At 38.0% G+C, this 15,227-nt stretch overlaps 2 protein-coding genes across 2 annotated transcripts in view; one reads left to right on the forward strand and one right to left on the reverse strand.

The window, feature by feature from the left end:
- STAP1 (signal transducing adaptor family member 1) overlaps positions 1–15,227 on the forward strand; it is a 43,631-nt gene that overhangs the window by 24,402 nt on the left and 4,002 nt on the right. The window contains exons 5-8 of the mRNA XM_061191428.1: positions 647–819; positions 2,357–2,485; positions 9,606–9,675; positions 11,942–12,038. Coding sequence (XP_061047411.1) covers positions 647–819; positions 2,357–2,485; positions 9,606–9,675; positions 11,942–12,038 — 469 coding nt within the window. The remainder of the gene's footprint in view (positions 1–646; positions 820–2,356; positions 2,486–9,605; positions 9,676–11,941; positions 12,039–15,227) is intronic.
- UBA6 (ubiquitin like modifier activating enzyme 6) overlaps positions 12,363–15,227 on the reverse strand; it is a 104,376-nt gene continuing 101,511 nt past the window's right edge. The window contains exon 34 of the mRNA XM_061191425.1: positions 12,363–12,792. Within this exon, the coding sequence (XP_061047408.1) occupies positions 12,781–12,792 (12 nt within the window). The 3' untranslated portion in view covers positions 12,363–12,780. The remainder of the gene's footprint in view (positions 12,793–15,227) is intronic.

Raw genomic sequence — 15,227 nt, forward strand, 5'->3', positions numbered from 1 at the left:
CCAAGATCGTCTGTCATACAGAGTGAAGTAAGTCAGAAAGAGAAAAACAAATACAGTATGCTAACACATACATATGGAATCTAAGGAAAAAAAAAAAAGGTCATGAAGAACCTAGTGGCAAGACGGGAATAAAGACACAGACCTACTAGAGAATGGACTTGAGGATATGGGGAGGGGGAAGGGTAAGCTGTGACAAAGTGAGTGGCATGGACATATATACACTACCAAATGTAAAATAGATAGCTAGTGGGAAGCAGCCGCATAGCACAGGGAGATCAGCTCCGTGCTTTGTGACCACCTAGAGGGGTGGGATAGGGAGGGTGGGAGGGAGGGAGATGCAAGAGGGAAGAGATATGGGAACATATGTATATGTATAACTGATTCACTTTGTTATACAGCAGAAACTAACACACCGTTGTAAAGCAATTATAGTCCAATAAAGATGTTAAAGAAAAAAAAAAGCAAAGAGGAAAAATAAAAAAATAAAAAAAAATAAAAATAAAACACCAAGACCCTCTCTTCATGATACTATCCATCCACCTCTGTCAGGTAACAGAAGCTCCTTAGGACCAGCACAGGCTCATCTTTGCTAAAACCAGTTACTCTGCTGTCTTTCTTGTTTGCCTGCTGCTTTAATTGGTTTCAGCTGTCAGTTCCCCTACATGGGTCACTCCTTCCTGGGCAAGTGATTAGACTGCATGAAGTCCTAGAGAGAGAAAAGAAAAGGAGGATTGAGACAGAGCGGACATCGAGTTCATTTCCAGAAAAAGGGAAGGAACCAATTGAAGATTATGTGGATGTATTGAACCCTATGCCAGCGTAAGTGCACCATGAACTTCAGTTTACTTATTAGATTGTTAAAGTTAATTTCTAATTATCAAGGAGAGTTAGTCACTGGACTCGTTAAACCAGGGACAATAAGCTGTCTTGTGGATATACAGTATATCTATGAGTACATGTCACATTTCCTCTTCTATGTCATATCAGAAAATGCAAAATGCAGATTTGAACCAAGCCTCTTACCACACAGGAAATCTGCCTCCACCCACACAGTTAGACTAAATAGATTTTTTTCCAAAGAACAAACCTAAATAAAACTGCTATGTAGAAGGAAGGAAAGAGGTTTTTTCACCATGCAACTCTATGATTGACTGAGTTTCTATCAGGAAATTATACCAAAGATTTAAAATACCTGAATGCTTTATTCAATTGATCAATCAATGATTAGTCTTGGGCTCGTACTTTGAGGAAGACATGTGTAAAGTGATAAGGTGTTGTTGGAAATGAAGAGGCACAGAACATCCTGAAGTCAGCAACAGCCTACATTTGTTTTTTAACTCTTATATTGTTGCAAAATGTGACTAAGACTGTGAACCCTGGAATCTTCATCTTCTTGTCAATGAAACTTGTCCTGGTCCCATCTTTGACATCAGGTTCTGATGTGTATTCTCTCTGTACTATAATCACTGAAACCTGCTAGCCATCATTCAGCTGAAACCAGGGACAACTGATGGACTGATAGGTTAAAAGGCACCTAGACTACTTCTTTTTCTTTTTTTTTTTGCTCAATAAAAAAGTAATGCATATTTATTACAGATAAAAGAAAATTAAAATCATTCCTTGTCCCACCACTCAGAGATATTCTCTTTCAACATCTTGGTATACTGTATATACTGCCAAATATTTTTCTGCTGAAAAAACAGACTTTTCATTGACTATAATATTTACTATAAAATAAGAAGTGCAAAAAAAATGAGAAGTGCTTTCTTAAAAATTTTACACATAAAAATGCCACCAATGCCATTAGAAAGTCATATTATACCAAAAGGAGTGAATTCAGACATACCCTTAAATATGTTATTTAAAACAGAGATCATACAAGAGAAGCATATATATACACATATATGTGTGTGTATTTATATTTTATATATATATATATATATATATATATATATATATATAGTATCCCTGAAAAGAAACCACCAACAAATATTATTTATCCAAGAGACTATTATAAACTGAGACTGGGATATATTGTAAATTCTTGTCTTAGAGTTTCAAGTGGTAATGGTAAATATATACTGATCAGTAGATAACTTTTCAGGTCTTCACTGTTTAAAAAGAAAGAGGCTTTGGAGGAATGAGGGAAGGAGGGCCTTAAGTATAAGCATACTCATAGTGGCCCAGGCTTGTAATAATAGTAATCATAATTATATCACATTAACTGTAATAATAAAGCTGGAAATTTTTAGAAAACTTAAAAACTGTAGCTGTAGGAGTTATTTTAGTAGCATTTTTTCAAGTAATGATCTTCATCAGTTAAAAAAAAATTCTGTTTTTTATCTCACCTCTGCAGATGTTTTTATACAGTATCCCGGAAAGAAGCAACAGAGATGCTTGAGACGAACCCTTCCTTGGGAAATATGATCCTGAGGCCTGGTAGTGACAGCAGAAACTATTCTATCACCATCCGGCAGGAGACAGCGTATGTTTAATTTAAAAATGTATGGAATTGTTAAAAGCATGATATCACTTTAGAAAGCAAAGTCACACAAGTTCCGATCAGCATCTGCTATTTGTTTCATTGGGGATAAAAATGTGAACACAAGAATAGGGAGGGAATGTTATATAAACAATGCTAAAGACAGCCAAAGCTAACACTTGTAGTAGGGAAGAAGAAGAATGAGATTACTTGGTCCTGGATATAGTTCTATTATTCATTCACTCATTCATTTCAACAAATATTTATTGAGCAGCTATGAGCTCAAGTAATACTCTAGGTACTGAGGATAGAGCAGTGAACAAAACAACATCCCTGGTTTAAGGCGTCTACATTCTAGTAAGGTCACACATACTATAAATACATAACTAAAAATATCATGTATATGATGATAAGGTCTATGGAAGTAATAAAGCAGGATGACAGAGATGGGAACTCTCAGAGGTGATATAGAGAGAAATTTTTTCTGGTTGCTGTTGTTGTTTATTTAATATAGAGTGGTCAAGGAAATCCTCCTTTGTTAACTGACATTTAAGCAGAGACCTGAAGGAAGTGAGGGAACAAACCATACCAATATGTAGGACAAGAGCATTCCAGGCAGCCAGTGCATAAGGCTAGAGGTAGGAGAAGGCTTGGGTTGTTCAAAAACAAGAGGCCACTGGGACTACAGTGGAGTGAGCAAGGAGAAAGGGTTAGGAGATGAGATTCCAGAGGTGGGGGAAGGGCTGACAGCTCTAAGCCTACTGGTCATTGTAGGGAAAAGGGTTATACTGTGAATGATAATGAGAGGCCATTGGCCTCTGATGAATAAAGAAGTGACATAATCTAACTTTTCTATAAAAAGAATCACTTAGGAGCCTTTTGTTAAGGTGAATAATTTCTTTCTAGTGAAATGGTTTACCTTTGATAGAGTCAGTAACATTTACATGCAAAAGTTGATTTTTCTGTGTAGCCACGGTGGTTGTATCTTTTAAAGTCTACTCCTTCCCTCAGAGTCTATAAAAACTTGCATTTCAATAGGGACTCTGGCTTAGTTAACATTTTTACAACTGATAATTGAAATATAGTGATTTTTGTCCTAAATGAAAATATTCAGTACATGATTATCTTTCATATAAGAGCTTAAACAGAACTTTGATTCTTGAATTTGCCATTCTTTCTGTGGATAATATTCTTTTTTTTTTTTTTTTTAGCTATAACACATCTATCTAGGAATCTAGCTACTGATCCATATATAAATATCAATAATTCTAAATAGATTAAATATGAAGACACTGGCAAGTGAATAAAGGCAGTTAAAAAGAAAATAGTCACTTGGGCTTCCCTGGTGGTGCAGTGGTTGAGAATCTGCCTGCCAATGCCGGGGACACGGGTTCGAGCCCTGGTCTGGGAAGATCCCACATGCCACGGAGCAACTGGGCCCGTGAGCCACAATTACTGAGCCTGCGCATCTGGAGCCTCTGCTCCGCAACAAGAGAGGCCGCGATAGTGAGAGGCCCGCGCACCGCGATGAAGAGTGGTCCCCGCTTGCTGCAACTAGAGAAAGCCCTCGCACAGAAACGAAGACCCAACACAGCCATAAATAAATAAATAAATTAATTAATTAAAAAAAAAAAGAAAATAGTCACTTACAGGACAAAATTAAAATTATGGCATGTGGCTGCAATGCTAGTATGAGCTACAACCCAAGAAGCTTCATTCACTTGCCAATTACTTCATATAAACAGAGACTTGTCTTTATACACTAGCCATGTGGCAAGAATGTTAGATGGTAAATCAGATCCTGAGTCTGTGTGTGAAGTAAGAGAATCTGTGTGTGTGTGTGTGTGTTTTTCCACAATGAATATCTATGTCAGCTTAATCATCTTGTGGTTTCATTATTTTTTCTGTTTATTATAGGTTAACATTTGGAATTAAAGGATTTTCAACTAATATGGTAGAATATCATGGATTACTCATGATAATTTACTTGATTTATAATTTAATTGGCTACCTTAAAACAAATCCAAAATAAATAAAAGTTATGACTGGCATTAAATATCAGTGAGCTTATAAGAACTCCTGGGAGAAAAGTGAAATTTTCTCTTTAGTATATCCTGGTCAAGGAGTCTGTCCTTTTTTGGGTTTAGGAAATTGAATATCACATAAAATACAGAATGTCTTTAACTGTTTACTTCCACTTTAAAAAATAAGAGTATACAAAACTGAATTCAAATTTATTCCACATACCATCCCATTTTACAAAATGAGAAAATGAAGCCTGTGGAGGGCAGCAGCCTGCCCAAAGTCACACAGCTGAACCCAGGTCTACCGCGAGGTGGCTCCTGAGCCCGCCTCTTACCTGCGGAGCATCTGATCAGGGCAGTGACAGGATGGGGCCGGTCTCAGCTAGGAGCTGGCTCGAGGGCGGCGGTAGGGGTCGGGGTGGGAGGCAGGTGGAGGCAGGTACCCTGAGCCTCTGGCCCTTCTCCACCAGCAGTCCACGAACTTGGCATGGAGCCTAGAGGAATTGTTAGCGTCAGATCTGAAGCTGAGACTGCCGTGTTTCAAATCCTAGCTGTGACAAACCAAACACTCCATATCTGCCCGCCTCCTGCCAAACGCATTCCCCACCCCCAACCACTGTCCTGGGAAGGTACACACTTTGGGTTACTTTCTCCTTTTTCTACATATGTTTGTCCCACAGTTATTGTATAGCATTGTTTTACGTTTTTAAGTTTTATGGAAGTGATATATTGTACTCACCAACCCACAACTTCATGTTTACCCTGAGGACATGCTTTTGGATTAGTCCATATTGTTACCTGGAGATCTTGTCCTCTTGTGTGTCAATATTTAACTCTTCTTTAATGCCCTTCAATAACGTTTTACACATTTTTTAATAAAGTACTGCATATCTTTTGGATTTTATTCTGAGCCACCTTAAGGTTTTGTAAATGAAATTTTAAAAAATTTTAATAAAATAATTCTTAATTAGCAAAAAAATTTATCTCACAGATTTTTTTTTTAAGATCTTTATTGGAGTATAATTGCTTTACAACGGTGTGTTATCAGCTATACATATACATATATCCCCATATCTCCTCCCTCTTGCATCTCCCTCCCACCCTCCCTATCCCACCCCTCTAGGTGGTCACAAAGCACCAAGCTGATCTCCCTGTGCTATGCAGCTCTCACAGATTTTTAAAAAAAGAAATTTAATCTAACTGATTGAAAGTTAAATTAGATCACACAAGAAAGTGACTTTTTTCTTTTATACTTTTCTTTTCTTGGTTGGATTGAGTGTTTGATCCATTTGTATGTGAACCCTGTGCTACTGTTCTGCATGAAATGAACAAAATCCTGAGATCTAATGGCTCTTTAAAGACTGTATATTTCCTGCACGATAGCAGCAAGATCTCTTTTAAGGTGGTCTAAATTAGTCCAACTTTTGATTTGCATTTTCCGAACGAGTGAGCTATGAGAAATAACAGCGTTTTCTGTTGTAAATATGGGTTGTGACCAAATGCAATGAGTTTCTATACTTAGGATATAGATCTGATGTCACAGTTTTTATTCATATTGTATTTAAGTTATATTTAACCTCATTAGAAAGAGTCTGGCAAAGGAGTTCATATCAAAATTACATAAGTCTATTTTTAGTAAACATACTTCCAGTTTAAATTCACATAGAAATTCATGCTTGTACAGCTAATGGTCATAAAAGTTTATGACATTTCATAAAACTGATCATCCCTCCACTCTCAAGAAAAGTTTATATTTAGAAAGCAAGGAGTGAGGTAGAGTGGTCAAACTAGAGCATTCTAACACTGGAGTCAGTATGTGCTTATTTAGGCTTTGGGGAATAGTTCATACCTGAAAGTGGCTAGGAAAAATTTTAACTGTTTTTGCACAAATATTCCTTATGAGCCAGATATATCTATGATGTTAAGGATTATCATATGTGTTCTCTAATGCCTCAAAATAGGTCTTTTGGAAAGCCTGGATTTAATATATTCTGTTTAACAGGTCACAATTTTAAAGAATAGCAATTGTAGAGAGTAGTAGAAGTTTAGCTGGTTAGACTGTATCGCAGTAGCCTGTAAAGACTTTGGCAGAAGTCTAGACCATTAGGAAGCACCTGTGTTACCCACAAAACCAATTCACTCTCTTACAGGTTGTAGGAGAAATGTTCAGCCATGCAAGTTTAGACCAGTGTGCCTGGTAAAACACTAGCTAAAAAGGATAAGTTGGTTTACAAAGCAGTACTTGAAAGTAAAATTATCTCCATCTGTTAAGAAATCAACTGTGGGAGAAAAGATTTTAGTTCTCAGGAAGAAGCAAAAGTCCTTCAATGGCAAATTATCAGGTGACTCCTCTCTCGATGTAAAATATCATCCATTTTTACCCAGCCCAGTGGTGTGTGACTTCATAAGACATAAAGGTGTTCTTACAACAAACTTCTTAATTTGGTTTTGTTTTCTTAAAATTGTTATGAGTACGTGGCAAGCTAGAAGTATAAACACTTCGGAAAGCCATTAGCCAAGAAAGCAATAGAAAATATTTACCCAAAATTCATTCCTCTGCAAAAATTGGGGTCAGGAGCTAAGAACAGTATTTATAACCATATTTAAAGCCACATATATATTTTTAAAGACAGGTTACTTCTTTTTTGAGGTTGTAATCGGGAAACCTCAATATAGCAAATTTTATCAATCTAGTTTTTTCCCCTCTCTCTTTATTCCTTTGGAAAAAAAAATATGAAAGAAAAACACAGGTCTGAAATGAGAGTCAAAACCTAAGTGACTTCAATGGAATTTTTTTTCTACCTTATTTTCTGCCTTAGCACTTAGTCCTATTAGTCAAAAGTTCCAAGAGACTCTGTTAACTATTGCTGCTTTTCCTCCCACAGCTTTGCCATGGATGATGATGATGATGATGATGATGATGATGATGATGATGATGATATGATGGCTATTATTAACAACAACAATCACTGTCCCCACTTATGGGGTACATTTGTGGGTCCTCTGTTAAGTGCTTGACAAACATTTCCTTCAGGCACAATAAAAACTGAGACAGACAGTATTTTCCATGTTTTACAAGTGAAGAAACTGAGAGTTACAGAAACTACTAAAAAAATGCATTTAAAAAGTAGTAAAAAATAGTTATAATTTACTGTCTACATGTGACAGACATTGTACAATACTAAGGATTTTTCAAACATTAATTCACAACAGCACTGTGAAACAGGCATCACCATTTCCATTTTATAGATGAAGAAATGAGGCTCAGAGAGTTCATACAGCAGAACCAGAATTTGAACCTAGATCTTTCTGGTTATAAAGGCCACGCCTTTCAAGCTTTCTATCAGTCTTCCAAGGAATAATAATCACTTATGTCATAGGAATAAAAGAATTCTAATGGGAATTGGTGAGAGTTTTCAAAAGTATGATTATAAAGGTCTTTTCATGTAGGGACAAAGACAAAGCCAGAGTCAGCCACCCCAAAAGAGGGTACTTGTAGGATTTCCTCCATCCAAAGTTTTCCTTCACCAGCCTGTGACTGATTGCTGAAGGTTCAGCACTAGGAAATAATTTTTGGTTTTCCTTAGGAGGGAAGAGGGTAGGTTAGGTTTTATCCCATGTTTTGAGAATAAAGCTCTAAAGTGATTGGAAAAAATTATTAGCTGTTTTCCAATGTGATATCCAATTAAGAGAAGATTTGGATATTACAGTAGATGATGAGAGAGTCCCTTAAGTAGAACTGTAGTTCAGTCCAAGAGGAATGTGACCTGGAAATGGAGAGAGGAGTGATGAAAAAGAACGTGGGAGGCCTTGTAGACAAACTTAACCTGATAAACAATTTTGCTTAGGCAGCTTCTGTAAACTGGACAGATGTTGAATTAGTTTGCCTTTCAAGCAATGGAGGCGTAATAAATGCTATTAACTTTTCAACATTAGAAAAAGTCTTGGTCCTGACCCTACTGCCATATGAATCAAGGCAAACATACTGACTTCTGCTCTCAGTATAAATTAGTTCTAGCAAACAGCACTATTAGATGGGTTCCTAATATTTTTAAAAAAAAATAAATTTATTTATTTATTTATTTTGGCTGTGTTGGGTCTTTGTTGCTGCACGCGGGCTTTCTCTAGTTGTGGCGAGTGGGGGCTACTCTTCGTTGCAGTGTGTAGGCTTCTCGTTGTGGTGGCTTCTCTTGTTGCAGAGCGCGGGCTCTAGGTGAGCGGGCTTCAGTAGTTGTGGCTCACGGGCTCTAGAGCACAGGCTTAGTAGTTGTGGCGCACGGGCTCAGTTGCTCCGCAGCATGTGGGATCTTCCCGGAGCAGGGCTTGAACCCGTGTCCCCTGCATTGGCAGGTGGATCCTTAACCACTGCGCCCCAGGGAAGTCCCCCAAATATTTTTTAAAATTCAGTTTTATAAATATTTACTGTGTGCCTAATGCTGGAGTACAAAAGGGAATTGAATGTGCTCCTTATTCTTAAGCAGTTCTAGTCAAAAAATACCATATATCTAGGGTGGTAATAATTTAGTGCTGTGTCACTACAGAAGAGGAAGACATTAGGATTCATCTACTATACTTACATTCTCACCTACATGTTCGTATAATACTTAACACCTACCATTTTCCATATCTCTAAGTCAGCCCTGAAGTTAGCAGATTATCCACAGTGGTATATGGCTAGCAGGAAGAACAGCTATTGAGGGCATTCTCATAGGAATAGTGATGAAGAAAGGAATTTGCTTTCAGTTAATTCTTTCTACTTCCCTTTTAATATAGAGAATATAGATTTGACGTGTATATGCCTACATAGGATTTTATAATATTGTCTACTTTATAAATTACTAGCACTTAAAATAATAGTTTCTCCCTGAAAGATTTTCAGTTCTTGATTCCTTTTTTCATCTTGGTTATTCTTTCTCATTCATCCACTCAGTGACCCAGGTTTCCTATATCCTTACTGTATAAACCCCCAAAACGAGACATAGAAAACTAGAGTAATGGGAACACAGTTTTACTGTACAGGTGATATTTTATACTCACTTTAGTTTGATTTGACCCAACAGTAAGTATACTTAAATGAAGATGAACTTTTTTTTTTTTAGCCTGCCAAGAATCAAGCACTACAAAGTGATGAGTGTAGGAAAAAACTACACGATTGAATTGGAAAAACCTGTAAGTAACTATTTCTTTTTTGTTGATTAATTTTCTCCTGCTTCCTCCCAAACCTACCTTATAGAATTCAAAGTAAGGTGGAAAAGCAGACTCCTTGCCTAGGAACATAGTGCTGGCGAAAAACAGCCATGTTAAGGGGTCCTGAAGGTAGCAGACATCCAGGGTGAGAAACGAGATGCAAGAGCAGGTGGGGAGGCAGAGTAGAAGATCATCTGCTATCAATTCTTTCCACTTCTTTCTTTCTCTGAAGATCTTTATCAATGTAATTGTCTCAGGGAGAGAAAAATATTTTTGTTAAGCATCTATTTTACATACTCCAATTAGAAGTATATAAGTATTCCAATGTGCTTATTTATTTATTTATAAATTTATTTATTTTTGGCTGCGTTGGGTTCGTTGTTGTGCGCGGGCTTTCTCTAGTTGCAGAAAGCAGGGGCTACTCTTCGTTGTGGTGCACAGGCTTCTCATTGCGGTGGCTTCTCTTGTTGCGGAGCATGGGCTCTAGGCACGCGGGCTTCAGTAGTTGTGGCTCGCAGGCTCTAGAGCGCAGGCTCAGTAGTTGTGGCGCACGGGTTTAGTTGCTCCATGGCATGTGGGATCTTCCCGGACCAGGGCTCGAACCCATGTCCCCTGCATTGGCAGGCGGATTCCTAACCACTGTGCCACCAGGGAAGCCCCCAATGTGCTTATTTCTAATGGGAAAAAAAATCTTTAAATGCCTGGTCCTTTAATACCCACCACACAGAAGTTCAGAAATTCCCCTCTTAGTAGTAACAAGTAGTGAAGAGAGGATTTCTTCCTTGTTTTCAACCCCTCTCCTACCCCAACTGACTTGTAGTCATAACCATTCGATACTATGTTAGGCACAGAGCCAAATACTTCACACACGCCATCTAATTTAATCTTTATCATTACCCTGAGGTAATACCTATTATACAGGTGGAAAAACTGGTATTTATACTGGTTTCAGCCAATGACAATGAAGTAATGTGGCCTGTGGTCCAGGATGCTGGGGAAAGGAAGCATCTGTAATCTCAGGCTGCAGTGGTGGGAAGATTGGGTCAGGAAAGTGCTATCACTTAAATGGATTCAATGGGTCTTGAAGATGTTTATGATATCTTCTCTAAAACTGAGCTCCTAGTTCCTCTGCCTCTCCAGGCCCATTGTACTAACCAGAGAAAGGGAGTGTAGTGTTGAATTTCTTATGGTCTGGCCATAACCCTTAGAGTGCAGACCTCTACCAAGAGCCAGACAGCTGCTGCTTCATATACCCCACTTACATCTTTGCCATAAATGCCTCCCAGAGATCGTCAGTTCTCATGTCCACGCCTGACTGGGCTTTTTCAGAAATTCTAATGAAGGAAACAGAGAAATAGATTGCTGAAGGATAATCCAAATAACCAAGTGACTGGAAGCAATGGTTGGGGAGGAAGAATGTGCCTCTGCAACAGGTGAACTGGGGCTCATTTATCTGTCATTAGCCCCAACAGTCCCTAGTGTACACAAAGTGAACAGCCTGGATTATTCTTTCACCTTTCATACTCCCCAATCCTACCCTTCAACCAGGTTGTCATTCTGTGAATTCTTTTTCCTCTTTAAGTTTACCAGGGATATTCAGGTTTAACCTGGTTTTACTTGCCAAAAAATATTGGCTTAGGGGGTAGCAAGACATTTTAGTTACTCCTAGCCAAGTAAGTTAGCCTGTTACAATGAGATATTAAAATGCTAAGTTCTCTGGCTTTAAAGGGGTCTTTAGTTTCAAGCAGAAGAAAGCAATTATGGTTAACAAGCAAAAAAAAAAAGAATTTAAGAACATAGGAAGCCCACAGAATGACTGGAAGGCAAGAAAACCTTCAGGGACTAGGAAGCAGTTACTTGTACTAAGCATCATCTGATTAGGAATCTGCTTTCTTGATCCTCTACTCAAGTTCAAATTTCAGGAAGGGAGCTTTCTTGGGCCTAACTTGAATCACATTCTCACACAGTAACTGGGAAAGAGCAGAGTAACTAATTATTGTCCACCAAATTGTATACAATAGGAAAGGGGTAATTTCTTAATAGGGAATTAGATACGGTTATAAAGGAGAAAGAAAATGCATGGGTAGGTAAAACCTTGGCCATTCAGCAAGCTGTTAAAGTGAGGAATTGACACGATTTTCTAGAGGATAGGAAATACACAGTAATCTCCATTAAATTTCATTTGAGCTTTCTCTTACTCTATCTTTACACAGGTGACACTGAGCCTTCTCTCATTCTCTGTATACAGGTAACACTCCCAAATCTTTTCAGCGTCATCGATTATTTCGTGAAGGAGACTCGAGGAAATTTACGACCATTTATATATTCAACTGATGAAACCCTTGGTATGTTCTTCATTTCATTGCTATATTAAGAAAAGGAAAACAAAACAACAACAAAAAAACCTATATACGATTTGTAATACCCACCAGGTAGGATTATATAGTTCAGCCTTTAAATTTATCCATTTGGAAATCATTTTGTCACTGACCCTGTGAAAATAAGGGAAGTACCAATAAATCCTGGTGGATACAGTATAGGCCCACTCTAGAGAAACAAATCCTGAGGCATGTATTGTGACTATTAACTTCATTCCATCATTCTACTCAACTTTATCAACTTTATCAAACAAATTTGATGAGAAGAAAGCCATACAGAGTCACGGAAACCAAACAGGGAATCTAAAGGTATGGTCAACAATGTCAGATGCTTGAGACATGAAAATGGACGAGGATTAAGGGGACACTATGGGGATTGGTCATTAGGCAATAGATGACTTGAGAGCACGATCTTATTCCACTGTAAAGGCAGAAGGCAGAGTGCAAGATAACAAGTAGTGGGTGGGTAGTGAGGAACTACAGATGAAGATCCTAGTTAGGATTGGCTGTGGGGCCCCTTGTTCATAAGTTATGAAGAATTTCAAAACAGTGGTAGCAGACCATTAAACCAAGCATGAGACCCAGTGCAAGTACACAGTTCACACGACCACAAAGCTGGCCCTGTTTGTAGTCCAGTTTTTGGCAAAGCAGGGCAGGCTGGATGTGACAGTTTCTTTCCATCCTTTGAAACAATCCCTGGTGCACATGGTCACTTGACAAGCTGTAAGCAGGAGAGAAAAAATATCTACAGATTATGAGGCAAAACAACTTGGTTTGGTTACCGGCATCAGGGCATATCTGGAAAGTCTCACTAACTAAAAGGACGGCAAGCTTTAAAGGTCCAAGTTTTAAAACATGGGTATGACTCTTGTGATGCCAAATAATTTTAGTAAACTCAGAGTCTGAAGGAACTTTAGAAAATTATCTAGTATAGTGTCTCATTCTGTATAGGAATCACCTGCACACTCAATACAGAAAACATCTCTAAGATGTGACCAGTTTGTAAATTCTTAATGACAGCCACCTCACTGATTTTTGACGCAGCATTGTTCACTTTTGGTCAGCTCTCATTTTAGATAATTATTTCTACTACTGAGTCTGAAACATTCTTCCTTTAACTTATACATATTAATCCAACTTTTGGCTTTAAAACAACACATGGTTTTAAAAAGCCCATCAAATATTTAAAAACTGCCACCATGTCCCCCCTTAGTCTCACTTTGTCAACTACAGATTATTGGTCCTGTCAGCTCTCTCCTTCTCATCTTTGACCTTCTCTATCTTAAAATATAACCACAAAGGATGAACATGTTATTATAGATATGTCAGCGTAATACATTGCCTGGGCTTTATGCAGGAAAATACCACCTAATAGAAATCTCTGGGAATGTGCTATTAATGTGGTTTTCTTTTTTTCCCCCCCAGAGATGAAAGGATTTCCTGTAACATCTCTAAAATAATTAAAAAAAAAAAAAACAGGGGTGAGGGATCCAATATAATTTGCCTCCTCTATGGATGATATTGTGTCAGTTATCTAATGCTGTGTAACAAACCGCCCCTAAACCATGGTGGTTAAATCAACAACAGCTTTATTTGCTCACGACTCTGCACATCAGCAGTTTGGACTGGATTCAGTTGGGCAGTTCTTCTGCTAGTCTCACCTGGTGTCATTCACAGGACTATAACCAGCTGGTGGCTTGACTGGAGCTGCATGGTCCAAGTTGGGCTCATTCGCACATCTGGTGCTGGTGGTCAGCTGGGGCTGGCTGAACCACTCTCTTCATGTGGTCTCTAATCCTGGAGGAGGTTAGCCCATGTTCTCTCACATGAGAACTTGGAGTAGTTAAGGAGGGAAGGGTAGCTGCATGTACTTGGGCTAGGAATTCTTAGTGTTGAGAACAAAGTATGGCCCTCTTGGAGCTTTTCATATAGAAGAAGCTGTGAACTGAATGATTCCAAGTGTGAATATCTTATGTACAGGGGTTATTTTTCTTCCTTTCTTTAAAAAAATTATCTAATTTGTATAAATAAAATTCTTTTTGGTGTATAGTTCTATGAGTTTTGACAACTATCACCACAATCAAGGCACAGAAAGTTGCATCATCTCAAAAAAAGCCCTAATGTTCTTCCTTTTTAGTCAACCCTTCTTCTCACACACAATCCCTGGCAACCACTGATCTGTTTCCATTCCTATAGTTTAGCATTTTTCCAGAATGTCATATAAATGCAATCACAGTATGGAACCTTCTGAGACTGATTTCTTTCACTCATATATAGATTTCACTCATCTATAGATGTATAGATTCACACAAGTGTTGTGTATTAGAGCTCACTCTTTTTTATTTATGAATAGTATTTTTCTGTAGGGAGGTACCAGTTTGTTTATCCATTCACCAATTTAAACATATTAGGGTTGTTTCCAGTTTTGTGAAATTATTAAGCTATATAAATATTCATATGCAGATTTTTGTGTGAAAATAAGTCTTCATTTCACTTTGGTAAAATATCTAGGAATGAGATTACTGGGTCATAAGTATATGTCTAACTTTTTATAAGAAACTGTAAAACTCTTCTCACAGGTGGTCCCACCTTTTTACATCTCTACCATCAATGTCTGAAAGCTCTGGTTGCATCCTTGCCAGCACTTCATATTATCTTTAAAAAAGTTATTCTAGACGCAGACGTAGAGAATGGACTTGAGGACATGGGGAGGGGGAAGGGTAAGCTGGGACGGACTGAGAGAGTGGCATGGACATATATACACTACCAAATGTAAAACAGATAGCTAGTGGGAAGCACCTGCATAGCACAGGGAGATCAGCTCGGTGCTTTGTGACCACCTAGAGGGTGGGATGGGCGGGGGGGAGGGAAGCGCAAGAGGGAAGGGATATGGGTATATATGTATACATATAGCTGAGTCACTTTGTTATACAGCAGAAACTAACACAACATTGTAAAGCAATTATACTCCTATAAAGATGTTTTAAAAAAAAAGTTATTCTAGTAAGTTTGTAGTGGTATCTCTGTAGTTTTAATATGCATTTCCCTAACAATTAAGGATGCTGAGCATCTTTTCATGTGCTATTTGCCATTCATATATCTAATTTGGCAAAATATAGGCCTAAATATCTTGCCCATATTTTTATTGGGTTGTTT

This window comes from Eubalaena glacialis, chromosome 5, assembly GCF_028564815.1.
Source record: "Eubalaena glacialis isolate mEubGla1 chromosome 5, mEubGla1.1.hap2.+ XY, whole genome shotgun sequence".
NCBI lineage: Eukaryota > Metazoa > Chordata > Mammalia > Artiodactyla > Balaenidae > Eubalaena > Eubalaena glacialis.